We start from the raw sequence: 25,215 nt of genomic DNA on the forward strand, positions 1-25,215 counted from the left end.
TTTTGTTTTTTTAATGCTTGGAAAAAATTCAAATGAATAATAATATTTCATGATGTGAAAATAATAGGAAAATCACATTTCAGTGTCCATAAGTAAAGTTTTGTTAGAAAACAGCCATGTCCATGCCCATTAATGTAATATACAGTAGTTTCCCTCCTATCCGCAGTTTCGCTTTACATGGTTTCAGTGATCCAAGGTCAACCACGGTCTGAAAATATTAAATGGAAAGTTTCAGAAGAAAATTCATCAGTTTTAAATTGCACACTGTTCTGAGTAGTAGGATGAAATCTCACACTGTCCAACCTAGAATGCGAATCATTCCTTTGTCGGGCATGTCCATGCTGTATACACTACTCGCCTGTTGGTCACTTAGTATACTTCAGTAAGATTGTCTATTGCTACATTGCAGTGCTTGTGTTCAAGTGACTCTTATTTTACTTAAATGGCCCCAAAGTGCAGGAGTAGTTTAAACATTATTATAGGGGAGTGTGTGTGTGTATACACATATATCTATGAAAAAACAGTATACAGGGTGGGGCAAAAGTAGGTTTACAGTTGTATGTGAAACATAGTTTATTCTTGTATTATTATTTCTTAATTATTGTATTATTTTTCATACAAACAACTGTAAGCCTACTTTTGCCCCACCCTGTATGTAGGGTTTGGTGCTATCCATGGTTTCAGGCATCCACTGAGGATTTTGGAATGTATCCCCTGCGGATAAAGGGGACTACTGTGTTGCCTTTGGATCCTTTTCACTATGTGGCAGTTGGCCTTATGGCCTGCAAAGCCTAAAACACTACTTACCCCTTTACAAAAAAACTTTGCCAACTCTTTGCCAAAACTTTGGGCTAGATTCACAGTGCAGTATTCATACTGGAGGTGATAAGAAATGAGGCTGGAGAGGTAGGGTAGGGAAATATTTCTGTCTTTACAATCCATTTCCCATAGTGTATCTTCTTATGTGTATTCCCACTAACCACGATTAAGCTTTACTTCACGTCATGACTTCCTCATAGATTTCTTCTTCATAGCCCTCACACGTTCACACAGATGGTGCTTTGAGAATCAATGCTATAGAATTTCGAAAGCCATCTTAAGATTTTCAGCTATTTCCTTAGAGGAATCATGAAGCTTTTGAGTTGGAAAGTAATGTGATTTGTGAGAACTTTATTATGAGGTTTGAGTTATATTAGGTATAACTTATTCATTGGAATCTAGTATGACTAGCATTTAAAATATGACCAGTCATCAGAAATGAGTGGTACTCTGAAATGGTGATTGGGAAACATGGGTTTATGTTTTATTATCAATGCCTCTTTTCTATTAGTACAGTAAGTTTATCTTTTCTACTTTGCATAGTTATTAATATAAGATTACAAAGGGGCAATAGTTAAATTTAGGAAAATAAAAAATTCTGTGCTAGCATACTGATACCTTTTTCTTCATTATTTCTGCTTTTTATTATTTGCTTTTACTTCCTCTGGTTTTAACTTACTGTTTTTTCCCTATAACTTCTTGAGATGGAAACTTAGATAATTTTTTAAAAGCCTTCTTCTTTAATGTACATTTAAAGCACAGTTTTAGCCATATTCCACAAGACTTGTCACTTAATGTTTTCGTTATCATCCAGGGAAAATATTTTCTATTTTCCATTGGAATTTCTTCTTTGACCTATGGGTTATTTATAAATTTCAAATATATGGAGATTTTCCTAGTTTTTTGTTTGTTTTTTTATATCTAACTTGCATTATGAACTTAAAACATGCTTGGTGATTTCAGTCTCTTGACATTTGTGTGAGACTCATTTTATGGCCCAGAGTATATGATCAATATTTATATACACTCCATGTACCCTTGGGGAAAAACAGTATTTTACAGGTATTGAGTTCTGTTAAATGTCAGTTAAATCAAGTTTGTTAATTGTGTTCAGATCTTCTATATCCTTATTGGTTTTGGTCTTTTATACTGAGAAAGGTGTGTTCACCTTTCTGGTTATGATTATGGGCTAGTCTGATTTCCCTTGTAGTTCTGTTGATTTTTCCTTTATATAATTCAAACCTGTGTGTGTTTTTTAAAATATATCTTTATTGATTTCAGAGAGAGGAAGGAAGAGGGAGAGAGAGAGAGAAACATCAATGATGAGAGAGGCATTGATTGGCTGCCTCCTGCACGCTCCCGACTGGGGATCGAGCCCGCAACCCGGGCATGTGCCTTGACCGGGAATCAAACCTCGATCTCCTGGATCCTAGGCCAAAGCTCAACCGCTGAGCCATGCCCGGCCGGGCTCAAACCTGTGTTTTTAGATGAAAACAAATTTAGAAGTTTATCTTTATGTTGTTTTGAACTTTATATCATTATAAAATGTTTTTTCTTTATCTCTAATTGTGCATTTTACTTTAAAGTTTACTTACTCTGATAATTTAGTATCAGACAGCTTTCTTATGGTTAGTTTTTGCAGAGGGCATATATGTATTTCTTCATCTTTTCACTTCAACCAGTTTCTTTCCTTATATTTAATGTGTGGTCTCATAAGCAGCATGCAGTTCAATTTTATGTGTTTGCATTTTTAGTCTGACAGTTTCTATCTTTTAATGGGAACTTGTAGTGTGCTTGCATTTAATGTAAGTACTGATACATTTGGGCTTTAATCTACTAGCTGCTTTTTGGTTTTTATTTGCGCTATTCTTTTGTATTCTTTGCCTCTCGTTTTTGTCTTTGTTTAGGTTATTTTTTATTTAATTTTTTTCTCTGTATTAGAGAATATGTAGTAATTATATGCATACCCACTATTATTTTAGTGGTTATCCTTGATAATACTACCTTGTCTTATCAAAGACTAACATAAATTTCAAATTTTACCTCTTTTCAAGCAATGCAGACATTTTAGAATACAGAGTGGGGCAAAAGTAGGTTATGCAGTTGTTTGTATGGGAAAATAGTGCAATAATTAATACATAATACAAGAATAAACTGTGTTTTGTGTACTCACAACTATAAACCTACTTTTGTTCCGTAGGCTGTAGTTTAACTCCAAATACCCTCCTTACTTCTGTACTATTGCTGTCAAGCATTTTACTTTTATATGTATTTCAAGCCCTAAAAGACATTATTTTTTAAGTCAATGTTTATTTAGAATTTTTATAAATTACCCTTTTTGTTGATGTTTATGACCACATCTCCAGGCTTCCATGTAGCTCATCTTCCTTTAGCCCAAAGGACACCCTGTAGTGTTTAATTTATACCTGCTGTTAATAAGTTCTTAGCTTTTTTTTCTTGCTTTTCTTTCTCACCTGAAATGGCCCTTTATTTCATATTTATTATTATTTTTTTAAATCCTCACTGAAGATATGTTTATTGATTTTAGAGAGGGAGGGAGGGAGGGAGGGAGGGAGGGAGGGAGGGAGGGAGGGAGGGAGGGAGGGAGGGAGGGAGGAATAAAAACAAAGAGGAAGGGAGGGAGGGAGGAAGGAAGGAGAAAGAAAAGAAGGAAAGAAAGAAGGAAAGAAAGAGAGAGAGAGAGAGAGAGAGAGAGAGAGAGAGAGAGAGAGAGAAAGGAAAGAAAGAAAGAAAGAAAGAAAGAGAGAGAGAGAGAGAGAGAGAGAGAGAGAGAGAGAGAGAGAGAGAGAAAGAAAGAAAGAAAGAAAGAAAGAAAGAAAGAAAGAAAGAAAGAAAGAAAGAAAGAAAGAAAGAAAGAAAGAAAGAAAGAAAGAAAGAAAAAGAAAGAAAGAAAGAAGAAAGAAGAAATTGCAAGAGAAACACATCAATTGGTTGCCTCCTGTATGTGCCCCAACTGGGGATCGAACCCACAACCTAGGTATGTGCCCTGACTGGAAATCATACTGCAGTCTTTTGGTGTACAGAGCAATGCTCCAGCCAACCAAACCACCCCACCAGGGCTCTTTCATATTTTTGATGTGGGTATAGAATTCTAAGTTGGCAGTTATTTTCCTTTATTGCTTTTAAGATATCATTCTCTTGATCCCTGGCTTCTGTTTTTCCTGATGAAAACTTTTTTGTCAGTCTTAACTGTTGTTCTTTTGCAAGTCTTTCCCACCTATTCTCTGATTTTAAGATTCTTCTCTTTGTCTTTCGTTTTCAGTAATTTTTCAGTAGTGTGCCTCAAAGTGATTTTTAAAAATTTATCTTTCTTGGTGTTTTTAAAACATATTAAATTTATAGTTAATCTTTGATCAGCTTCAGAAAGTTTTCAGACTTTATCTTTTTAGGTATTGCTTTGGGCCAATTTTCTTCCACTAGCATTCTGGTTTTAAGTATGTTAACCCTCCTGATAACATTCCCTCTTTCTCTTACAGTCTCCTTTTCTGCCATCCCTTCACCTCCATGCTTCTTTTATTTTCTCATTCACTAGTTCTCTATTCAGCTGTATGTAGTCTGTTTTTGAAACCACCCACTGGGTTTTTCTCTTTTTTTGTTTTTAAAATTTATCTTTATTGTTGAAAGTATTACAGATGTCCCCTTTTTTCTCCCATTGATCCCCTCTACCCAGCATCCGCCCCACTTCCAGGCCTTCCCCATACCAATGTCTTTGTCCATGGGTTATTCATATAAGCAACTAAGTACTTTAACTTCTTCCCACCCACTCCCCCACCCCCACCTTCCCTCTGAGATCCCTCAGTCTGTTCCATGCTTCTTTGTCTCTGGATCTATTTTATTCATCAGTTTGTTTTGTTTATTATATTCCACGTATGAGTAAGATCATGTGGTACTTGTCTTTCTCTGACTGGCTTATTTCACTTAGCATAATACTCTATAGTTCATCCATGCTGTTGCAAAGGGTAAGAGATCCTTCTTTTTTATAGCTGTGTAGTATTCCGTGGTGTAAATGTCCCACAGCTTTTTTATCCACTCATCTACCGATGGGAACTTGGGCTATTTCCATATCTTAGTTACTGTAAATTGCTCTGCTATGAACATAGGGCTGCATATGTTCTTTCTGATTGGTGTTTTGGGTTTCTTAGGATATATTTCTAGAAGTAGGATCACTGGGTCAAATGGCAGTTCCATTTTTAAGTTTTCATAGTGTTTTCATAGTGGCTGCACCAGTCTGTATTCCCACCAGCAGTGTACTAGGGTTCCCTTTTCTCTACATCCTTGCCAGCACTTGTTGTTTGTTGATTTGTTGTTGGTATCCGTTCTGACAGGTCTAAGGTGATACCTCATTGTGGTTTTAATTTGCATCTCTCTGATGATTAGTGACTTTGAGCATTTTTACATATGTCTCTTGGCCATCTGTATGTCCTCTTTGGAGAAGTGTCTAGTTAGCCCTTTGCCCATTTTTTATACTCACTGAGCTTTTCATTTCTAGAATGCACATTTGGTTTTTCCTTTTGTAGTTTCCAGTTTTCTATCTAATTCTCAATATTGTTTTTTAATTTCTCTGAATATGCTAAGCATTTTTATTCTATTAAAGTGTGTGTCTGATAAGTATATTATCTGGATCTTCTGTTAGGCTTTTCTGTCAGCTCTTCTCTTGGTTTTTCTGTTATGGTTCCTTGTTTTCTCTTCTGTCCATTATTTTTGATTGGATACTAAATATATCTGTGAATATAAAAAAATAATTTGAGCCTTAGTATGATACTATCTTCTAAATACTATTTGTATTTGCTTCTGGCTTTTGATTATGTATATAAGCAGTCTTGGATTACTTTATTATTGAGATGATTTAAAATTGGATTTTAGTTCCTGTGATGGCTGGTCTGTTTGCAGTTCACCTTAACTTCTAGAGTGTAGACCTTCAGAGCTATTACCCAAAGTGTAGGGGGATTTGTGCGCTCTGGACTCTAGTTTTCTTTCCTAGCCCTGTAAGGTTGTCAAAAGCTCTACACTCAGTTTTTCATCTGCCTCTAGAATTGGTAGCAGCCATTGAGGGAAGCTTCCCCAAATTGTGCACTTCTCTAATTTTCTTTATTCCTTTGGATGTTGTCCCCTTGTTAGCTCTTACATGATGTCAAACATATTTTTAAAAACACATTTTTCAGCTTTTCTAGTTCTTAGTGGGAGGGTGATCGTGTTACCTCTGCCAATTCTAAATGGAAAGTCTTCCTTATTTTTTTTCAAACCACAGTTTTTTTTCAATATGTGGGGTATTCAAAAAGTATATATTCTGTATTTTTCCAATACATCAACTCAGTTAATTGAAAAAAACAAAACTTGCTTTTGTTGTATAATTATTCTTGATTTTGTTACTGTGAATAGAGAATGCCATCTAAGCCTTCTCTTTATTGGGGTGGGCAAAAGTAGGTTTACAGTTGTGACTACACAAAACAGAGATTAATCTTGTATTATTATTATTGTATTATTTTCCATGTGAACAACTGCAAACCTACTTTTGACCACCCTGGATTTATATTTCTCTTACATTGTCTATTTCTTAAAGAAAAATGAGAATATTAATGATCCTTAATTCAAGAGTTTAAAAAATATACTAAGTGTAGTAGTCATGTTTAATTGCAATTATTTTCAGCAAATCAACAAACAGTAGTCTGAAGTTATGGACTCTTTCAGTGCTTGGTTACCGTACATATTGCTAAAACATTTTATCAGACACCATTCCATTGTAGACCACTGAAATCTTGGGTCAGAATAAACATATCCAAATAATTATTTAGTCCCTGTAGATATCATGGAAGAATAAAGATGATAAACTTGTGGAGAGATTAAAGTCCTAGTGTACTATTACTTCTCCTATTGTGGAATTTTAGTTATGGAATTGTTATGTGAAGCATTCAGATTTAAACTATTTTCTAGTATACACTCTGTCTGGGGTCCACAAGCTACCCCCGTATTTGGAGGTGAGTCAGCATATAATTGTACTCACAGCTAAGATTTATTACAGTGATGTAATAAGGAGATGCAGGTGGGTCATAATGAGAAAGGCACAGGTGAGGTCTAGAGGAATCTGTGCAGGCTTTTTTATGCTTTCTCCTTCTCATGAGAGGTCACACAGGTCACAGTCTTCCCCTAGCAACACAAATGCATGTGTGCAATGTTTCTGCCTAGGGAAGTCCATTAGAGACTCAGAGCCCAAGATTTTTATTAGGTGCTGGTCATGTAGGCACCCTTTCCTGAACACATATCCAAAATTCTAAACTCCCAGAAGGAATGCAGATGTTCAGCATAAACTGCATTGTTTGTACGGTGAGCCACCCTTAATCATTTAGGAAAAGTTTTATGTCTTGGAGCTGTTTCCCAGATGGTTCCCGATGCCAGCCAATGGCCTTGCAGGAAGGTCTTTCTAAGGATAGCTGTCTCAGCTAACTATGTTAACTCTTTTCCGCACATAAGCCTAAAACGACTGTTGAAATTTTCTGTAAACATTGTATATGAATATCAAAGGTCTGCGTGAGAACTTTTGTTTTGATAATTAGTAAAATGTTTATTAAACTTATGTAGCTAAAATATTTGGGTGGTTATAATGTCTTACTATGTTCCATACAGGTTTTTACTAATGTGCCAGTGCCTGTTGTCAGTTTTAATCCATATGTGGGAAGAACAAGACAGTGTTAGAACATTTAGTTCATGTAAAAAGATTGTTTAGAAATTAAATTACAATGTGAAATAATCTATTATAAAAGGACACTTCAGATGTCTCCTTTTAAAGTTCATATTGAACCACCCACATATTTTTCAGATTTCAGTGGACTTGTTTTTCTTATGGGAGCTTTTTGAGGAAAGTACTTTGTTACCAAGAATTTTGACTAGAACAGTTTTCTCTTGGTAATCAGAAATAATGAAAAAAGTAATTCTGACTACCATTAGAATCAAATTGGAGAATCTTAGATATTAGAGACTAGATTTCTCATTTCCAAATGTAGAAGCTGACCCAGGAAATCGACTATCAGTGAAATTGAATAGCTGGTTAATTTTATTTCATCAGGTTTTAGTTATAGAATGTGTACTTAAAAATATCAAGAGGCCATAAATTAATTTTGAATTTCATCCTTGGGTGTCTTTTCATGCCTAATTTGGTCATTTCATTTATTCAACAAATTTAACAAGTAATTCTTTCATCCCTGCTATGTGTCAGACACTAGTTTTAGGTGCTGGTTGTCATTTTATTTATTTGTAATCAAATTAAAGTATGTCCCACCAAGGATGGCTTAGAGCTGCCTGTTCTGTAGGTTCTAAAGTATATGCATGTATTACACTGTATCCTGGTCCCTCAAAATATTTTGTCTTTTTTTCCCTCCCCTTAAGGTAATACTGCATTGCATGATTGCGCAGAATCTGGAAGTTTGGACATCATGAAGATGCTTCTTATGTATTGTGCCAAGATGGAAAAGGATGGTTATGGAATGACTCCCCTTCTCTCAGCAAGTGTGACCGGTCACACAAATATTGTGGATTTTCTGACTCACCATGCACAGACCAGCAAGACAGAGCGGATCAATGCTTTAGAGCTTCTGGGAGCTACATTTGTAGACAAAAAAAGAGATCTACTTGGGGCTTTAAAATACTGGAAAAAGGCAATGAACATGAGGTACAGCGATAGGACTAATATAATTAGCAAACCAGTACCTCAGACACTAATAATGGCTTATGATTATGCCAAGGAGGTAAACAGTTCAGAAGAGCTAGAAGGTCTTATTGCTGATCCTGATGAGATGAGAATGCAGGCACTATTAATTAGAGAACGTATTCTTGGTCCTTCTCATCCTGATACCTCTTACTATATTAGATATAGAGGCGCTGTCTATGCAGACTCTGGAAATTTCAAACGATGCATCAACCTATGGAAGTACGCTTTGGATATGCAGCAGAACAATTTGGACCCTTTAAGCCCAATGACCGCCAGCAGCTTATTATCTTTTGCAGAACTGTTCTCTTTTATGCTACAGGATAGGGCTAAAGGCCTGCTGGGCACCACTGTTACATTTGATGATCTTATGGGCATATTGTGCAAAAGTGTCCTTGAAATAGAGCGAGCTATCAAACAGACTCAGTGTCCAGCTGACCCCTTACAGTTAAATAAGGCTCTTTCCATCATTTTGCACTTAATTTGCTTGTTAGAAAAAGTTCCTTGTACTCTAGAACAGGACCATTTCAAAAAGCAGACTATATACAGATTTCTTAAGCTGCATCCAAGGGGAAAGAATAACTTCAGCCCTCTTCATCTGGCTGTGGACAGGAATACTACATGTGTAGGGCGGTACCCTGTTTGTAAATTTCCGTCTCTGCAAGTTACTGCCATACTGATAGAATGTGGTGCTGATGTGAATGTCAGAGACTCCGATGACAACAGTCCTCTACATATTGCTGCTCTGAACAACCATCCAGACATCATGAATCTCCTTATCAAATCAGGTGCACATTTTGATGCCACAAACTTGCACAAACAAACTGCTAGTGACTTGTTGGACGAGAAAGAAATAGCTAAAAATTTGATCCAGCCCATAAATCATACCACGTTGCAGTGTCTTGCTGCTCGTGTCATAGTGAATCATAGAATATATTATAAGGGGCATATCCCAGAAAAGCTAGAGACCTTTGTTTCACTTCATAGATGATAATTTGACTCTTATTTTAGCACTGTTAAAGCACGAATTAACAGTTGTTTCATACATGAGCACTGTTGTGATAACACCAGCATTCATTTAGCTTGATATCATCGTGCTCATTGGCTAAAGCATTATAAGCATCAGATTTACAGGATTGGTTTCCCAGTATTTAATATAAATATACCATATAATATATTGTTTGTGAATTATTGAGAAATGTAATGTCATAATTCAAATTTCTAAAATTGTCTGCCAAAGGCTTATTCATTCTGGTTTTGTTTGCCGTTGGGTGTTTGGGACAGTTAACCATTCTTCAGTGGTATCTTTATACTCTACCGGTTTGTGAATTTTATACAATTGAAGATCTTTTCTGCTTTTTCCTTCTCTTATCCAAGTTTCTCCCATTTCCACTTTATTTTTTTCTTAACCATTTCTACTTATCACGCCCCCCGCCCCATGGACCCATGCTAGGTTGTACAGACTTTATGGACCTGTTACCATATGCAGTTACCATAAGTGCTTTATCTTCTCTACGCACCGGCTTAAACTTGACTGTTGTATGTTAGCTTATTTTCTATGCAGCAGTTGGTCAACTTCAACTCAAAACACTGTTGAGTTTGTTACAAAGTTCATTTTATGAAAGTACTCTTGTAGCATGACAATTTTTAGAGCTATTGGTTAGCTACATGAGCGCAAGCTCCCCCCCCCATCTGAGATTTCTTTCTCTAATCCACTGAAATTATTGTGTGCTAAATTTGGGAAACAAATCTATTCTGACTCATTAACCCAGTTGAAATTTAGGTCTGTTATCTTAATATACCATGCAGTAAAAGGAAGACACTTTTTAAAGCGACCCACCTTTCATGCTGCACCAGCATTGTCCTGCTTGTGCTGATGGTGTGATTAAGTGTAGAGAATTCGCTTAAATTAACCTAAAGTTTATCACACAGCTTAATGAGTCAGTCACATTGAAATATTCAGTAATTGAACTGCAAATCACTTTTAGTTACAAAAAGAGCTAAAGCATGTCAGTGGCATGATGCTTGCCAAGCAGATCTAGACATCTAGGATAATTAAGGTATTTTAGTATGCAGTTGACCGCCATAGTATCAAAGGTCAGTAACAGTGTTCTTTCTCTCTTCAAGCTTAAGTGTACCTTTAAAAATAACTTGCATGAATTACTTTGGTCTCAATTATTTGTTACCATAGTTAAACACAAAAGGTTGCAGTGCTTCCTTTTCCCTTACTGAAAGTTAGCTTTTCTTTTCTTTCCTTTTTTTAAAAAATGTTTTTTAAACAGCTTTGCTAATGCCACAGAAAGGGCTCTTTTAACTTAAGATAAATGAAAAGTACTAAAAAAGATTCAGGTAATTATCATTCAGCACTTTATTGTTATTCAGAATAAAATTTATGATGGCATATTTGCCCTGCAAATGTCTTAATGAAATTGTAATAAATAAAAACTCCTTATTGGCTTGAGAAAAACTCAGTTTAGCTCTGAGTTTAGTGAGCTGGATCACTGGGATTTTTGTGTTGACATTTTTTTCTGAGGGTTGATATAATGGTATTTAAGGAGTCATCATTGCAAACAGTCACATTAGGTTTATTTCATCTTTATCTTTATTCAGTAAAAAGCTTGTAATGAAGAGTAGTAAATAAAACAGCATTAGACTTTGTGGTTAAATAATTGAGGTTTAATTTTTTAAAAGATATCCTTATTTTACTAGGTTGTAAATTTAATTTCACCATTGAAAACAGTGAATTGGATTTAAATGGTCACTCTACAGCCTTTTAATGAAGAGATTTTAATATCTTACCATGGGCAAATTTGATGAAATATTTGAACTGCCACATATATTAAGAATAATTTGTGATTTAAACAAATATTCCAGAAATATCAGACATCAATATTTTTAAATCATTGACTTTCACCTTGTGGTACAAGAATTATATATGCATAAGCTACTTTAAATAAAGAAAAACCTTTTCCAGTAGAATAAATCTACATTAGTTGATCTCAATAATTGGGGGGTAAAAGATGAGCAATTGGATTTTTAGGTATTTTAAAATTTCCTCCTTTTTTGGGCGGGAATAGGAGGGCCAACATGCTCTTATAGTAAGGAACATCTCACACTGTTTTACAGGTGAATTTAAATTGTACAGCTCTAGTATAAAATAAGGATTTCTTTACTTAGCATTTTCCTACCACTAAATATAACTTAGAACTGTTCCTCAGTTTTGATAACTGAAATTCCTTATTTCATTTAGGATGCAATTCTCCTCTGTTTTCCATCTCCCCAAATGCCATTAGGAGCGCTTGAAAATCAGTTGGTTTAATAGCTAAAAGTTGTCCATGATTTTTAGGAGGTTGGTTAATAAATGTGACCTCAGACACTGTTTAGGCCTTTGTCAGAAAGTATTCTCAAAATTGTGAGACTGAATAAAAAAAATAAAATTTTGTGGGTTTTTTTTTAAATCCCAGTTGAGTAATTTAATACTCAGTGAGCTTAATTGAGTCAATCTAAACTTTACACTGTAGCATGGTGGTGTTGGCTGGAGTTAATATGTAAGTTTTTATTACATTTCTATAAAAATGCCCTGTTACGGCCTGCTGAATTTTAGATGTTCCACTAGTGATCATTTCTATAAAAGAAAAGGTCACTTTACTCAGATTCGATACCAGTCTACTTTATCAAGACAAGTGGATTATAGATTTAAAAGATCATCATTTTCTTATCCATAAATATGACAGGAGCATAAGCCCAAGTCAGCAAAAGATAATTTGGTGCCCAGTATGATTCTGAAGTTAAGTAATTGCTTACTCATAAAGTGACTACCTAATGTATAATATTCTAGAGACCCCCATCTACTGTGACTTGGGAAAATTGTTAGGCTATATGTGAAAAAGTAGTTCTTTAAAATCAGACTGCCCAACAGAAACCTAAGGTTGAATTTTACAGGTATAATAATCCTTGTAAGTTAATTTCTTCAGAATTGTGGGGGCTGAATGAGATAATAATCATTCTTGTGCACTGTAACAGCATTATTGCTTGGAACTTTAACCATTTTAGAATTAGATACTAAGGAAACTAAAATTAATTGGTTATCATCTTTTTCCTCCCTTACATGTCATTGAACAACTAGTTTCTCTCCCTTTTGTCAGTTCCCATTGTGTATTTTTCAGAAGAAGTACTGTATTCAGGTGCCAGCCAATAAATTGTCACACAATGGAAAATGATATGCCACAACATTCATTGTAAGGTTTAATAAAATTAAATTTGCACCAAATACAAGTGTATTCTTATTAACTCTTAATACTTGATTGATGTACTCTTAATGCTTTTGATAGTAGATTCCTGCTTCAAAAAAACAATTTGTGGTCAGAACTTAAGAGAGAGTGTTTATTATTAATACTTCTATGTAAAAAAAGATGATGTAGGTACAGTTCATTCTAACTTTTTTTCCAGTGAAGACCATAGAAACTAAAGATGGGAAGACTTTTGTTGTCAAATGCATGGGAGACAGATTGCTCTTAACTTTTGTTCTTGCTTTTTTTTAAACTGTTTTGGTATTAAGTATCAGAAGCATGTCATAAATATATTACTATAAAGGTAAGTTTTATAAATTTATTTCCATCACTTTTAAATCATAAAATCATAAAAAGTGCTCCTTGTCTTTTCGTTATATGTAAGCTTTGTAATACAAAAAACTTTAATAGGTCCAGAAAATGCACTGGCTGTAATTTCTAAACTCCAAGCATAGACTGAAATATCCAATTGAGTAGGCTTTCTCCTTCTGAATCATTAACCTTCCATACCTGTAACAAATACGGGCTTTGTCATCCTTTTGACAGGACCCCTTTAAACCTTAGTCTTCTTTACCCTTGGTTCTGTGGTGGTTCTGAGCACCGGCACCAATATTTAAAAGGAAATTTAAATTTATTAGGATAAGGATATTACATTTTTAAGGATTTGAACAAAAGAAAAGTCTTATATCCTCAGGATACTCTATTTTTTAAAGATTTTTTTTTACCCTTTCCCTATCTCTGAAGTATGAGCAGATTCTTGAGTAATTTTGGTTGTGGGAATTTTTTGTGTGGGGGGGAGATCATGTGAGAGAGAGACATCGATTGGTTGCCTCTGCACGCGCCCCGACCGGGCCCCGGGATTGAGCCTGCAACTGAGGTGCCCTTGACCAGAATCAAACCTGCGACCCTTAGTCCGTGGGCCGATGTTCTAGCCACTGAGCCGAACTGGCCAGGGCAATTTGGTGTAATTTTAGATTTACAAGAAAAGTCGCAAAGGTAGTTACAGAGAGTTCCTGTATACCCTTTATCTAGTTTCTTCTAATGTTAACATCTTACATGGTACCTTTATGAAAACTAAGAAATTAACATTGATACAATGCAATTAACCAAGCTATAGACTTTATTTAGATTTCACAGTTGTTCTAATCTACTAATGTCCCTTTTCTGTTGCTGGACACTATAATGCTTTCAGTCATCATGTTTCCTTAGTCTGTAACAGTTTCTCCAACAGTTTTCTTAGACATTGACATTTTGGAAGACCACTGGTCAGATATTTTGTAGATTGTCCCACAATTTGAATCTATGTGATAGTTTTTCATGATTTTACTGGGATTTTCATTTTCTGAGGATGAATACCGCAGAGATGAGTTGCTTTTCTCATCACATCAGTTGGCACGTGATACCAGTATGATTTATCACTGGTGATATTTTCCTTGATCACTTGGTTAAGATAGTATCTGCCAGGTTCTTTGTATACTGGAGAGCTGGTTTTTTTCAGTTTCATATGCTGTTCTTGGAAGTCAGTCACTAAGTCCAACCCTTGCTCATGGAGAAGAGGAATTCTCCCTAGAGGGGATATTCACATATATTATTTGGAATTCTAATGTAAGGAAGATTTGTCACTTTCAATCAGTTTTCATAAAGGCTCATGGATATGTATTTTATTTTTGTGTGTTGTAATAAAATGATTATTTCTTTTGATGCTCAGATTATTCTAGCTGTTTTCCTCCATCAGCTCTTCCTTACTTTCTGGCACTACAAGATACTCCAAGCTCATCTTATATATATATATTCTCTGCCCCGGCCTTAGAATCAGCCATTTCTCCAAGGAACCCTGTTCCTTTAATCAGAGAATGGCATTTAGAATCCAAGACTTGATTGTTGGATGTTCTTGTTGACAGTATGTGTTTACATGCACACACATGTATCTATAATTCTGTATTTATCTGTACATATTTAAAATAAGCCTGAGTTTATACTGATATCGCCAATTCCTGCACCACAGAATTTATTCCAGCTTTCTCCTTTTGCTTATTGCTTATTTCTCTGTCAGTGAGAAACCTAACTCCCATTATCTACAATTTATTTACTTATTTTTTCAACTCTAGTGCACATATTATGTAGTTTCAAATTGCTAACCCATTATCCTTGTGAGAAATTTACCTACGAAAGTACAATGCTTATTTTTTTTCCATTTCTTTTTGTTGTTAGCCTTACAGTATCCAGACACCATTTTCTAAGGTAACTTAAGGCAGCACCTTTTGTCTGTAACAAAACTTTTTTTTAATGACTATTTCATATAGGTATCAAAGAGTAACTATTGTGCAATGTAAGATTCTGACTAAGCTATAGCTCACCATCAAAATAAGGAAGTATATAAAAGACTATATAAAATGTTAAAGTAGAAATGTTTACATTTAATCTATTGCCAACTAAAATGGCTCTCCTTCCTGTCTTAGCTGAATGTTCAACGAATCTAACTAGTATCCTTCTTTTGCTGACTTTCTAGACTTTTATGTTAAATTTAGAAGTTGTGACTACTGAAATAGAATCAAATGTTTCAGTTGATGAAATTTGTCTTCCTGCCGTTTTTAGTAGGCCTTAAAAACTGAAATGTTTGAGGCTGACTAGGAGTAGGTGGGGGCAAAGTTAGGAAAGACTCTTTTAAGTATCTCTTTATTAAAACGAAATTATTCTCCATGTTTAAATACTGAAATAATTTAATTTGTGCTAAAAACCAAAATGTGAGAATTGCTGGTAAACCTCATAACACCTCATGGTGCTGTGTATTGAATGTGTTGGCCTCTCTTTAGGCTCCCACTATTTTGTATATACCATAACACGAAAGAATATTATTGGGTCAAAACTTAAACTCCTCTAGACTGCAGTGTGCTGAAAGTTTAGGATAAAGGGTCTTTATGATCAAAGGGAAATGTATTTGGAGGAAATTTATAATGTAAATTCATACATTCAATAAATTTATTGATCATCAAACACTGCAGCTAGTCAGGGATGTAAAGATTACTCATACAATCCTATCATTAAAGAGAGCAATATTTTGGGGGAGGCAAACAAAGCTAATTTTCAATTGTATTCTGAAGGGCAGTGGATTTTTCTGACTTTTTGGTTTAATAAGAGTTGAGATAGGTCTTGAATTAAAATTGCTTATATATTACATTGTATACCTTTTTAAAAAAAACAAAACAAAACAATTCACATTTGGACTGGCTATTTGGCTGGCTATTTCATTTTTTTTTCAAAATGTTTAGAGGAAAAGTGCGTAGTCCATTGACTGAATTTTCTTCATCTATGTTTTGACATCATTATTGTGCTAAAATTTGTACTTTATATTTTATTTTGAAATGTTTACCTTTTTTCTTACATAAAATTGTAGGAGTGTGTGTGTGTTTGCAGGTGTGACGTTTTTTGTATTGTGAACTCATTAAATCTGGCCCATGTGGTGCATGCAGAATTCGTGCTCACCATGATTGCAAATCAGTCATAGTCTACCAGGTTCAGTAATGACATCTGTTTTCAGTAGTCTGGAATTAAAAAAAAAAACTTTTTTAAGAGAGACTTGGCAGCACAAAGATGAGGGATCAAAAATAAATTTCACAGTTTTAACCTTTTGTTAATCTTTTAAGCCATCTAAAACTACTTTTAAAAAGTCTTGAAACTGATCTCAAAAAAGTAATTCCTTAACTACAATTAGAATTGGGGAAATTTGGTTTGAAAGCAATTTTTTCTTTTTTTCTATTCTGCAACCTAGTCTTAATGTTGTCACAGGTGAAAATGACTTCAGGACATTAATCAAGTGGGAATATACTTTTGCCTTGCTAAGCTAAGGCACTGAGGAAAGTATAAAAGACTGCAACTCAAGTCTGTGAATATTTTGATCAGCAGTGGTATATGTGGGTTTTGTTTTGTTTTGAACCTAATTTGAATTTTACTTTTAACTTAAATTTACAGTTATTTCTAGTTCATTTTGACTTAACTTCTACCATCTTATTATGCTTTTGCTTAGCTATTATTTCTCTTTTCCTACTTTCAAGGAGATTGCTTTTTGTATTTCTATTTCCCTCTGTTTAGAATTTATATATTTTACTTAAAAAAATGTTTTAGTGGCTACCTTTACATTTTTAACATACTTTATACTGGGTTGAATTGTGGTCCCCAAAAGAGTAGTCAGCTCAGAACTTCCAAATGTGACCTTGTTTGGAATAAGGGTCGTTGAAGATATAATTAAGGTAAGGATTTTGAGATTAGATCATCCTGGATTAGGGTGGGTGGAAATAGCCTTATAAGAGATGGAATAGTAGAAGGCATGGAGACACAGGGGAGAAGGCCATGTGAAGACAGAGCCAACACAAAGGGGAAGACTAAAGATAGAGGCAGAGATTGGAGTGATGTAGCTACAAATTAAGGAATGCTAAGGGTTGTTGACAATCACCAAGAGCTAGGAGAGAGAGGCATGGCTGTCTCTTCCCTAGAGCCTTCAGAAGGAACTAACCCAGTGGACACTTTGATCTTGGACTTTGGCTCCCACAGTTGTGAGAGAATGAATCACTATTGTTCTAAGCCAAGTTTGTGGTAAGTTGTTATGGCAGCCCTAAAAAACTGACACAACATGCATCCTGGCTTACCAGAGCTATACATGCTGCAGGGACTTTTAAATGTTTTAACTCTTACCACCTATCTCTAATTTTCTAGATTGCTAGAAATCTAAAATGGTAGTTCACCTTGGTTTTAATATTCCTCCCATGCAAATGAGTCATTTTCTTGTTTTATTTATTACACTCTATACCTTACTTTCGGGGAAAAATTTTCTTACCTCTAAAGTAATTTAGATACTTCTATTAACCTGTAACAAACAGCAAGATATTTCTCCAGCAAAATGGGTATATTTGGGAACAAAACAATAATTGTAATTTGGGACATGCCTGCGGTCCAGTGGTGAGCTGTGTGCAAGTCCAGAGAAACAAAGGGGAAAAACACTCTTACCGACTTGGGAGGGGCTGTTGTGAATGACGCGTTCATTGGAGGAAACTGGAGTTTCGAAGCAGAGCTGCGGCAGCCTCCCATTGGCTGGGCTGTTACCAGGCGGGAGAAACCGCTCTTCCTCCTGCCGAGGTGGTAACAGGCGTCACTTCCTGCTGGGTGCGAGGTGTGCCTCTTCCTGTCGGGGTTCAGCCTGCGCCGGGAGTGACACGTGCGTGAGGGCTCTCTTTTCTAGCCTCCCAACTCCATTTAAATGAGGGTCCTGTTGATTAATTTTCAGACTTTAGAGATCTATAAAGTACCTTTAATATTCTTAGTTTGAGGCAGGGGAAAGGGGTACTGTGTGTGTTGAACTATGTTTCTCTCAGTCGGACGGCTTTTTTCTCGGCATTTTGAAGATACCATTTCATTGTCTTTTGGCCTGTACTGTTGCCTTGTTCTGTCATTCCTTGTTTCCTTGTGGATACTCATTGTTTTTTCTCTCGTTTTCTTTGAGATTTTCTCTGTCTTTAGCATTTTACTGTTTATTATTTGATCAGGTGGGATGCATTTACTTCTCTTTCTTGTGACAGTGTGAGTCTGTACTCATGTCCTTTAGTTCTGGAAAATTATCACCCGTTATATCTTTGTCTATTGACTCTTCCCCTCCTCTTTATTCTTTCCTTCTGGAATTTATCAGACATATTGTTAGACTTTTCCAATCTGTCTCTGGACCTTTCTGGTATCTTTAGTCTCTCTGTGCTATGCTCTGTAATTTTCTTAAAACTTTCTTTCATTCACTAATTCTGTTACCACCAATCTAATCTGCCAGCACATCTATGAAGTTTTAAAACGTCAATGCCTCTGTTTTTATTTTTAGAAGTTCTATTTTGTTCAACGTTTCTTGCTGCTTTTTCAGTTTCTCTCTCACGTCTTTAAACGTTCCTACCTTGTGCTCCCCTGTAGTTACACTATTTATTCTCTTGGTTATAGTGCTGCTTTTTTCATGATGGAGACTTTCCTCCTGGAGGTGGTAATTTTACTTTTGTAGCTGTCCTCAGCAGGTGGTATTTCTTCAAGTGGGATACCTCTGTGTCCCAGGCTTTGGAAATATCTCTCCAGAGCAACCAGGGCCCCAGGGGTTCCAGAATCAGTATTTATATTAAAATTTCAGCTTGGACATCCTATATGAAGAGGCTGAAGTTCATTTGGATTTTATGCAGAAAGTTCAGGCTTAAAGTTCTGCTTTCTCATGGGAGCATATTGTTTTTAATACAATTCATATGGATAGACGACAAAGACTCCTAGCTGCCTCACTGGACTAGAAGGCTAAGGTTTTCTTTTTTTTTTATAGCTTTTTTTTTTTAATGTTTCTTTATTGTTGAGACTATTACAGATGTCCCCTTTTTAACCCCACTGATCCCCTCCACCCCACATCCATCCTACCCCCAAGCTTTCCCCATACCAATGTCTATGTCCATGGGTTATGCTTATAAACATATAAGTTCTTTGATTAATCTCTCCCCACCCGGCCCCCCCCCACCTTCCCTCTGAGGTCCCTCAGTCTGTTCCATGCTTCTATGTCTCTGGATCCACGTTGTTCATCAGTTTATTTTGTTTATTATATTCCACATATAAGTGAGATCATGTGGTACTTGCCTTTCTCTCACTGGCTTATTTCACTTAGCATAATACTTTCTAGTTCCCTCCATGCTGTCTCAAAGGATAAAAGATCCTTCTTTTTTACAGCTGCATAGTATTCCATGGTGTAAATGTGCCACAGCTTTTTTATCCACTCATCTACTGATGGGCGCTTGGACTGTTTCCAAATCTTAGCTTTGTAAACTGTGCTGCTATTATGAACATAGGGGTGCATAAGTTCTTAGCAATGGTGTTTGGGGTTCCTTGTGATATATTCCTAGAAGTGGGATCACTGGGTCAAATGGCAGGTCAATTTTTAATCTTTTGAGGCAACTCCATACTGCTTTCCATAGTGGCTGCACCAGTCTGCATTCCCACCAGCAGTGTACCAGGGTGCCCTTTCTCCACACCCTCACCAGCCCTTGTAGTTCATTGACTTGTTGATGGAGCCATTCTGACAGGGGTGAGGTGATAGATATCTCATTGTGCTTTTAATTTGCATCTCTGATGATTAGCGACGTTGAGCATTTTTTCATATGTCTCTTGGCCATCTGTGTGTCCTCTTTGGAGAAGTGTCTATTTAGGTTTTTTGCCCATTTTTTAATTGGATTGTTTGTCTTCCTTTTGTTAAGTTGTATAAATTCCTTATATATTTTGGATATTAACCTTTTATCAGATGTGTCATTGGCAATATGTTCTCCCATACAGTGGGCTCCTTTTTCATTTTGTTGATGGTTTATTTTGCTGTACAGAAGCTTTTTATTTTGATGCAGTCCCATTTGTTTATTTTCTCCTTAGTTTCTCTTACCCTAGGAGATATATCAGCAAACATATTGCTATGAGAGATGTCTGAGATTTTACTGCCTATGTTTTCCTGTAGGATTTTTATGGTTTCATGTCTTACATTTAAGTCTTTTGTCGATTTTGAATTTACTTTTGTGTATGGTGTAAGTTGGTGGTCTGGTTTCATTTTTTTGCATGTATCTGTCCAATTTTTCCAACACCATTTATTGACAAGACTGTCTTTACTCCATTGTATGTTCTTTCCTCCTTTATCAAATATTAATTGACCATAATGGCATGTGTCAATTTCTGGGTTCTCCGTTCTGTCCCCCTGATCGATATGTCTGTTCTTGTGTTAGCACCAGGCTGTTTTGATTATAGTGGCTTTGTAGTAAGGGCTAATGTTTTCTTAGCTCATTTACTCAAGGAATAGTCTTTCCCCAGTTCTTATATGTAGAATTTAGTTTCAGCTCCCTGTCCAGTTGGGACTCAAGGAGATGCCTTCTGTAGGTGCTAAACCTTCAGTCCCTGGCCATTCGACACCCCACTTCCATCAGTGTTGGCATTAGCTTGTGCACTTACACTTTGAATTCCTCTCTTTATTTCTGAAACTTAAGGGTTTTCCTTTCTTTCAAACTCAGCTATGTATTAAAACAAATTGAGAGGCAGGGAGGGAAGGTATGTTTATCCACCATTTCCATGTGTTTGGAATGAGTGGATATTCTGTACTAAGCTAGTCCACCAGTCCCTTTTCAAATTGTGCTGGATCACAAGTACCAGAGTTATTAAGGGATTTTCAGTTTTATAAATTAGAGTTCAATCAACGTCATTCTTTACATTGATGTTATCCCTAGAGTTTAGTTGTACTTTGTTAATGGATCAACAAAACATAGAATTATAATTGTGTTGAGAGTCCTGTATGACCTTGGGTATGCCCCTGGATTAGCTCTGAATGTGAACATCGTTTTCCCTCTGCCACAATAGAAGGCAAAGTTGCTTAGAGCAACCTGTAATGAGGCCAAGATTTGGGACTGAGAACCTTTTGAGCCACACTGAGCAGTCTTCATTTTGTAGTCACTGTAGCCCTAGCTCAAGTAAACCTTCCTGCATGTCCAGTTCGAAGGGGAGGGTGAAAGTTTGTATATTGCATTTCCTCTAATTTACTAGAAAAAGTCATGGGTTATTTTGGTGTACAAAGTACAACTTTTGTTTTTATTTGCACATATGTGAAGCGTTTAGTGTTTAATGGCTCTTTAAGAGAATGTCATGCCTCTATCAATGGACTAACATCACAAGGTAGCTGAAAGAAGAAATGTGTACTTAATATATCTTTTTATCACAAGCATTCCATTTACTATATATTATATATTGACCCTCAAAGTACTTCATTTAATGTATAAATTTATATGCAAATACATATATGTTATATATATCTCTATGTGATATATTTGATATATTTAATTTACATTATATATACACACATATGAGAGAGAGCAATCCCTCCCAAAACTCTGTTTAATATATGGCTAAATAATAATGTACTTTGTTGGATTGTGCCAAAAGCCTAGCGCATAGTATATTTGCTGGAGTACTATGTTAAAGTTAAGGAGAGGTATATTAAGTTACAATGGCAAGAATGTTTTTCGTCATAGAAAATGATAGCCATTCAAATGTCAGGTGTCTAAGAAAAAATTAGATCCATCAGATGGGAACACACTTTAAATAATTGTGACTACATTTGTTGTGCTTGCTGGTCTCCTAGTTACCCACAGGACAGGACAGGACAGAATTGCAGAGAAGATGTGGTAGGTTATTCTGATTGTCAAACAGCTGAAAAAATAGTCTGGCTCTGGTGATGAGAAACTTATCTGTTCAGAAAGCAAGTCAAAGCTCATTGGAGCCTTTTTACTGCATTGAATTCATCCAACATTTCTTTGTAACATTCAATTATGGTGTTAAAGGATTAAGTATTGTGAATGTGTTCAAATTTCCTTAGGTAACTACTGAAGACTAACTTTTCTAAAATATAATACTACATGTGATTTTATCTATTCATTTCATTAGATTTTACAAAGTAGGTGAAAGGCAGTGATGAGCAGAACACAAAATAAAAAGGGAACTAATGCATAACTTGTTTATTAGCATATAAAAATTAATATATTACTTACCTGCATGGGTCTCTATTACTAGCTGTGTGACCTTGAGCTAGTTACTTAACTTTTCTAAGCCCTCGTTCTACAGTTAATGAGAATTAATAATACCTACAACATAAAGTGTTTTTTTAAAACTTGGGGAACATTTATTTACTTTCACTCATCACCAATCATTGATAAATCTTATATCTCCTCTGGAAAACATAGCACTTTTAAGTGTCTGTTACATCCTATGGAGAACTTCAATCTTAGGTCACCACATAAGGTTTTTATGAAGAGTAAATAAAGCATTTAAAGTGCTAGGTAGAATGCCTGGCACATAATCTCTTAGTAAATGTAGTAACTATTATTATTTGGTGACAAAGTTGATAATAAATTAAGATAAATACTGGATTTATTTGGATTGTAACCTTTAAATAAACTTTACATGTACAATGAACTTGTTTTATACTTGATCAAAAATGTAAATTTTTTAATTGAAATCTAGAATATAAAACTGAAGAGTGCAGCTGGTGTTCAAAACTAGAAATTTGTCATACTTTCTTGAATGGTGTACTTGGAAGGTGGTAGGAGGAAACAGCTTAGAATTAGAAAAGCTTCATTACTTAATTTTGGATCATGAAGAGCAACTTATAAGACCTAATATGTTAAAATTCTGTATGCCTTTAAAAACAAGCCATGAAATAGCAAGTATTGGAATGAGAAATGTCCCAAACTTTTAAAAAGCTTTACTTTGAAGGGTCTCAAATGTATTGTCTTTCAGAGGTGGAGAACTGATTACTGATTCTGCATCTAAGGGAACATTGGCCACATTTTCAGTATTATGAGCAAGCAGTCTCCTAATGCCCAAAGGGAATTATGTTCTGTCTTTTATTGCCTGTGGGAGGGGTGTTGCTAAGAAACAGAATTTCTGATACGTTCTGAGGAACGCAGCTTGTCATTTTAGTGATGCACTGAGAATGAAATGCAGTGAAGGCAATGTATTTTCAAAATCTAAAGCTGTTACTCTTCAAAGAAGACTGCATCTCTGGCTGATTAGAAATAACTCATCTGATTATGTGAAGCTCAGAAAACAAACCTTAAAAGCCTATATATTGACGCTCTAAAAGCATATATGGCCTGCCAGATCATTCTTTTGTGAGTGAAGGACAAAAGGAAAACAGCTACAGAGTTTGAAGGATGGAAGTAAGTTAGCATGCACCGAGCACACGAACACTGGGCTGGACTCTGTCATGACCATGTCTTGCTGACTCTCCCTGATCACCTGTGAAGTACGTGGCATTATTTCCACTTTACTGATAAGGGAGTAAGTTCATCTGAAACTTGACCAAAGGCTGTAAAATGTCAGTGCTCCTAACTTCAAGCTTATGTTTTTTACTCCAGGTGCAGAGTTCTTGCCACTATAGCTACCACCCATCAGCTTCCATTTTATTTTTATTTATTTATTTATTTTTAAAATATATCTTCATTGATTTCAGAGAGAGGAAAGGAGAGGGAGAGATAGAAACATCAATGATGAGAGAGTCACTGATCAGCTGCCTCGAGCCCGCAACCCGGGCACGTGCCCTGACCAGGAATCGAACCCCGATCACCTGGATCCTAGGTCGACGCTCAATCTCTGAGCCACGCCCTGCCAGACACAGCTTCCATTTTAAAAGATTAAAGAAAGTATAGTCAGAGTTAGACCACAACTGCCAAGGAGGTTAGGCAGATTCTGTACTGTCAAGACACAGGCCTAGATGGTTAAGAAGACACAGATTTCTGGTTTCTTTTGCCCGCTAAAGAACAGGCGCTTTCTCACTATATTTCATTCTGTAGTACTATACCCTCAAGTCCCTCAAGGGACTTGTTAGAGGTCTTTAGGGTGCAGAGAGCAGGGAATTACTGACAGTCGTTCAGTGGCAATGTGATCTGGTATGATGTAGGAGACTCTGAAATCGTTGGGATTTCTAGGGCCCCTTCGGATTTTGTTTCTGTTATACCACCGTATTTTCAGACATCTGTTCTCACATTTTCAGCCCTGAAATAAGTTTTCTCTATGATTATGACTGGGCTCATAAATAGCTCATGGGAATAACCATTGTATCCAGAAGTAGGAGAATTCATTCATCCTTCAGGAGATAGAGTGTTCGAGGCAGACTAGCTCGTATAAGGCCCTGAGCTGGGCTTCAGCTTGGTTATTTAAGGAATGACAAGGACAGAGCACATGAGTGGAGAGGCTGGCAGGTGCATCATATCAGCCTTGTCCGTGTGAGGAGTTTGCATTTTATTCTGGGTGTGATGGGAAGTCATCAGAGGGTTCTGACCTCAAATTGACATGCTATGTGTTATTGAAAGATAACCCTGGCTGCTATCTGGAGAATCAGTTGTAAGTGGAAGCTGGCAGACTTTAGAAGGCTGTTACTATGTAGTCTAGATGAAAGATGATGGTGGCTGGGCCTAGGGTTAGAGAATTAAAACAGAAGTGGAAGGATATACGCTAATGCTTAGAGGGAGTTCCTAAAGGATTGAAAGATGAGTGGGAGGGAAAGAAGAGGAATCAGGGACTCTCAACAAATGCTTGGCAACTCGTCACTTTCTTACGGTTATAAAACAAAAGGCCACCTGCTGATGATTTCCCAGTCATTTCTGTCACACCTCGAAAAAGCAGCAGTGACTAGCAGTGTATATTTGCACTTGTGAGTGATGATGGGATTTTAAAAATTGAAGCTTTAAAATGTTTTCTTTTAAATTATTGTTTTAATTTTGTCTCAAAAAGGAAAGAGAAAATATTTCCTTAGCTATCATAATCTTAAAAAGAAAAAAGAATCCATCTACATATACACTCAATACA

General features: G+C 36.0%; 1 protein-coding gene across 2 annotated transcripts in view; it reads left to right on the forward strand.

Annotated features, from left to right (window-relative positions):
- The window catches only part of FEM1C (fem-1 homolog C), a 29,454-nt gene extending 14,924 nt beyond the window's left edge, over positions 1-14,530 (forward strand). For both annotated transcript variants that reach the window (XM_081132413.1, XM_081132414.1), the window contains exon 3: positions 8,221-14,530. In XM_081132413.1, coding sequence (XP_080988539.1) covers positions 8,221-9,530 — 1,310 coding nt within the window. In that variant the 3' untranslated portion in view covers positions 9,531-14,530. The remainder of the gene's footprint in view (positions 1-8,220) is intronic.
- The last annotated feature ends 10,685 nt before the right edge of the window (positions 14,531-25,215 follow it).

Source organism: Miniopterus schreibersii, assembly GCF_964146895.1.
Source record: "Miniopterus schreibersii genome assembly, chromosome: 3".
Lineage (NCBI taxonomy): Eukaryota > Metazoa > Chordata > Mammalia > Chiroptera > Miniopteridae > Miniopterus > Miniopterus schreibersii.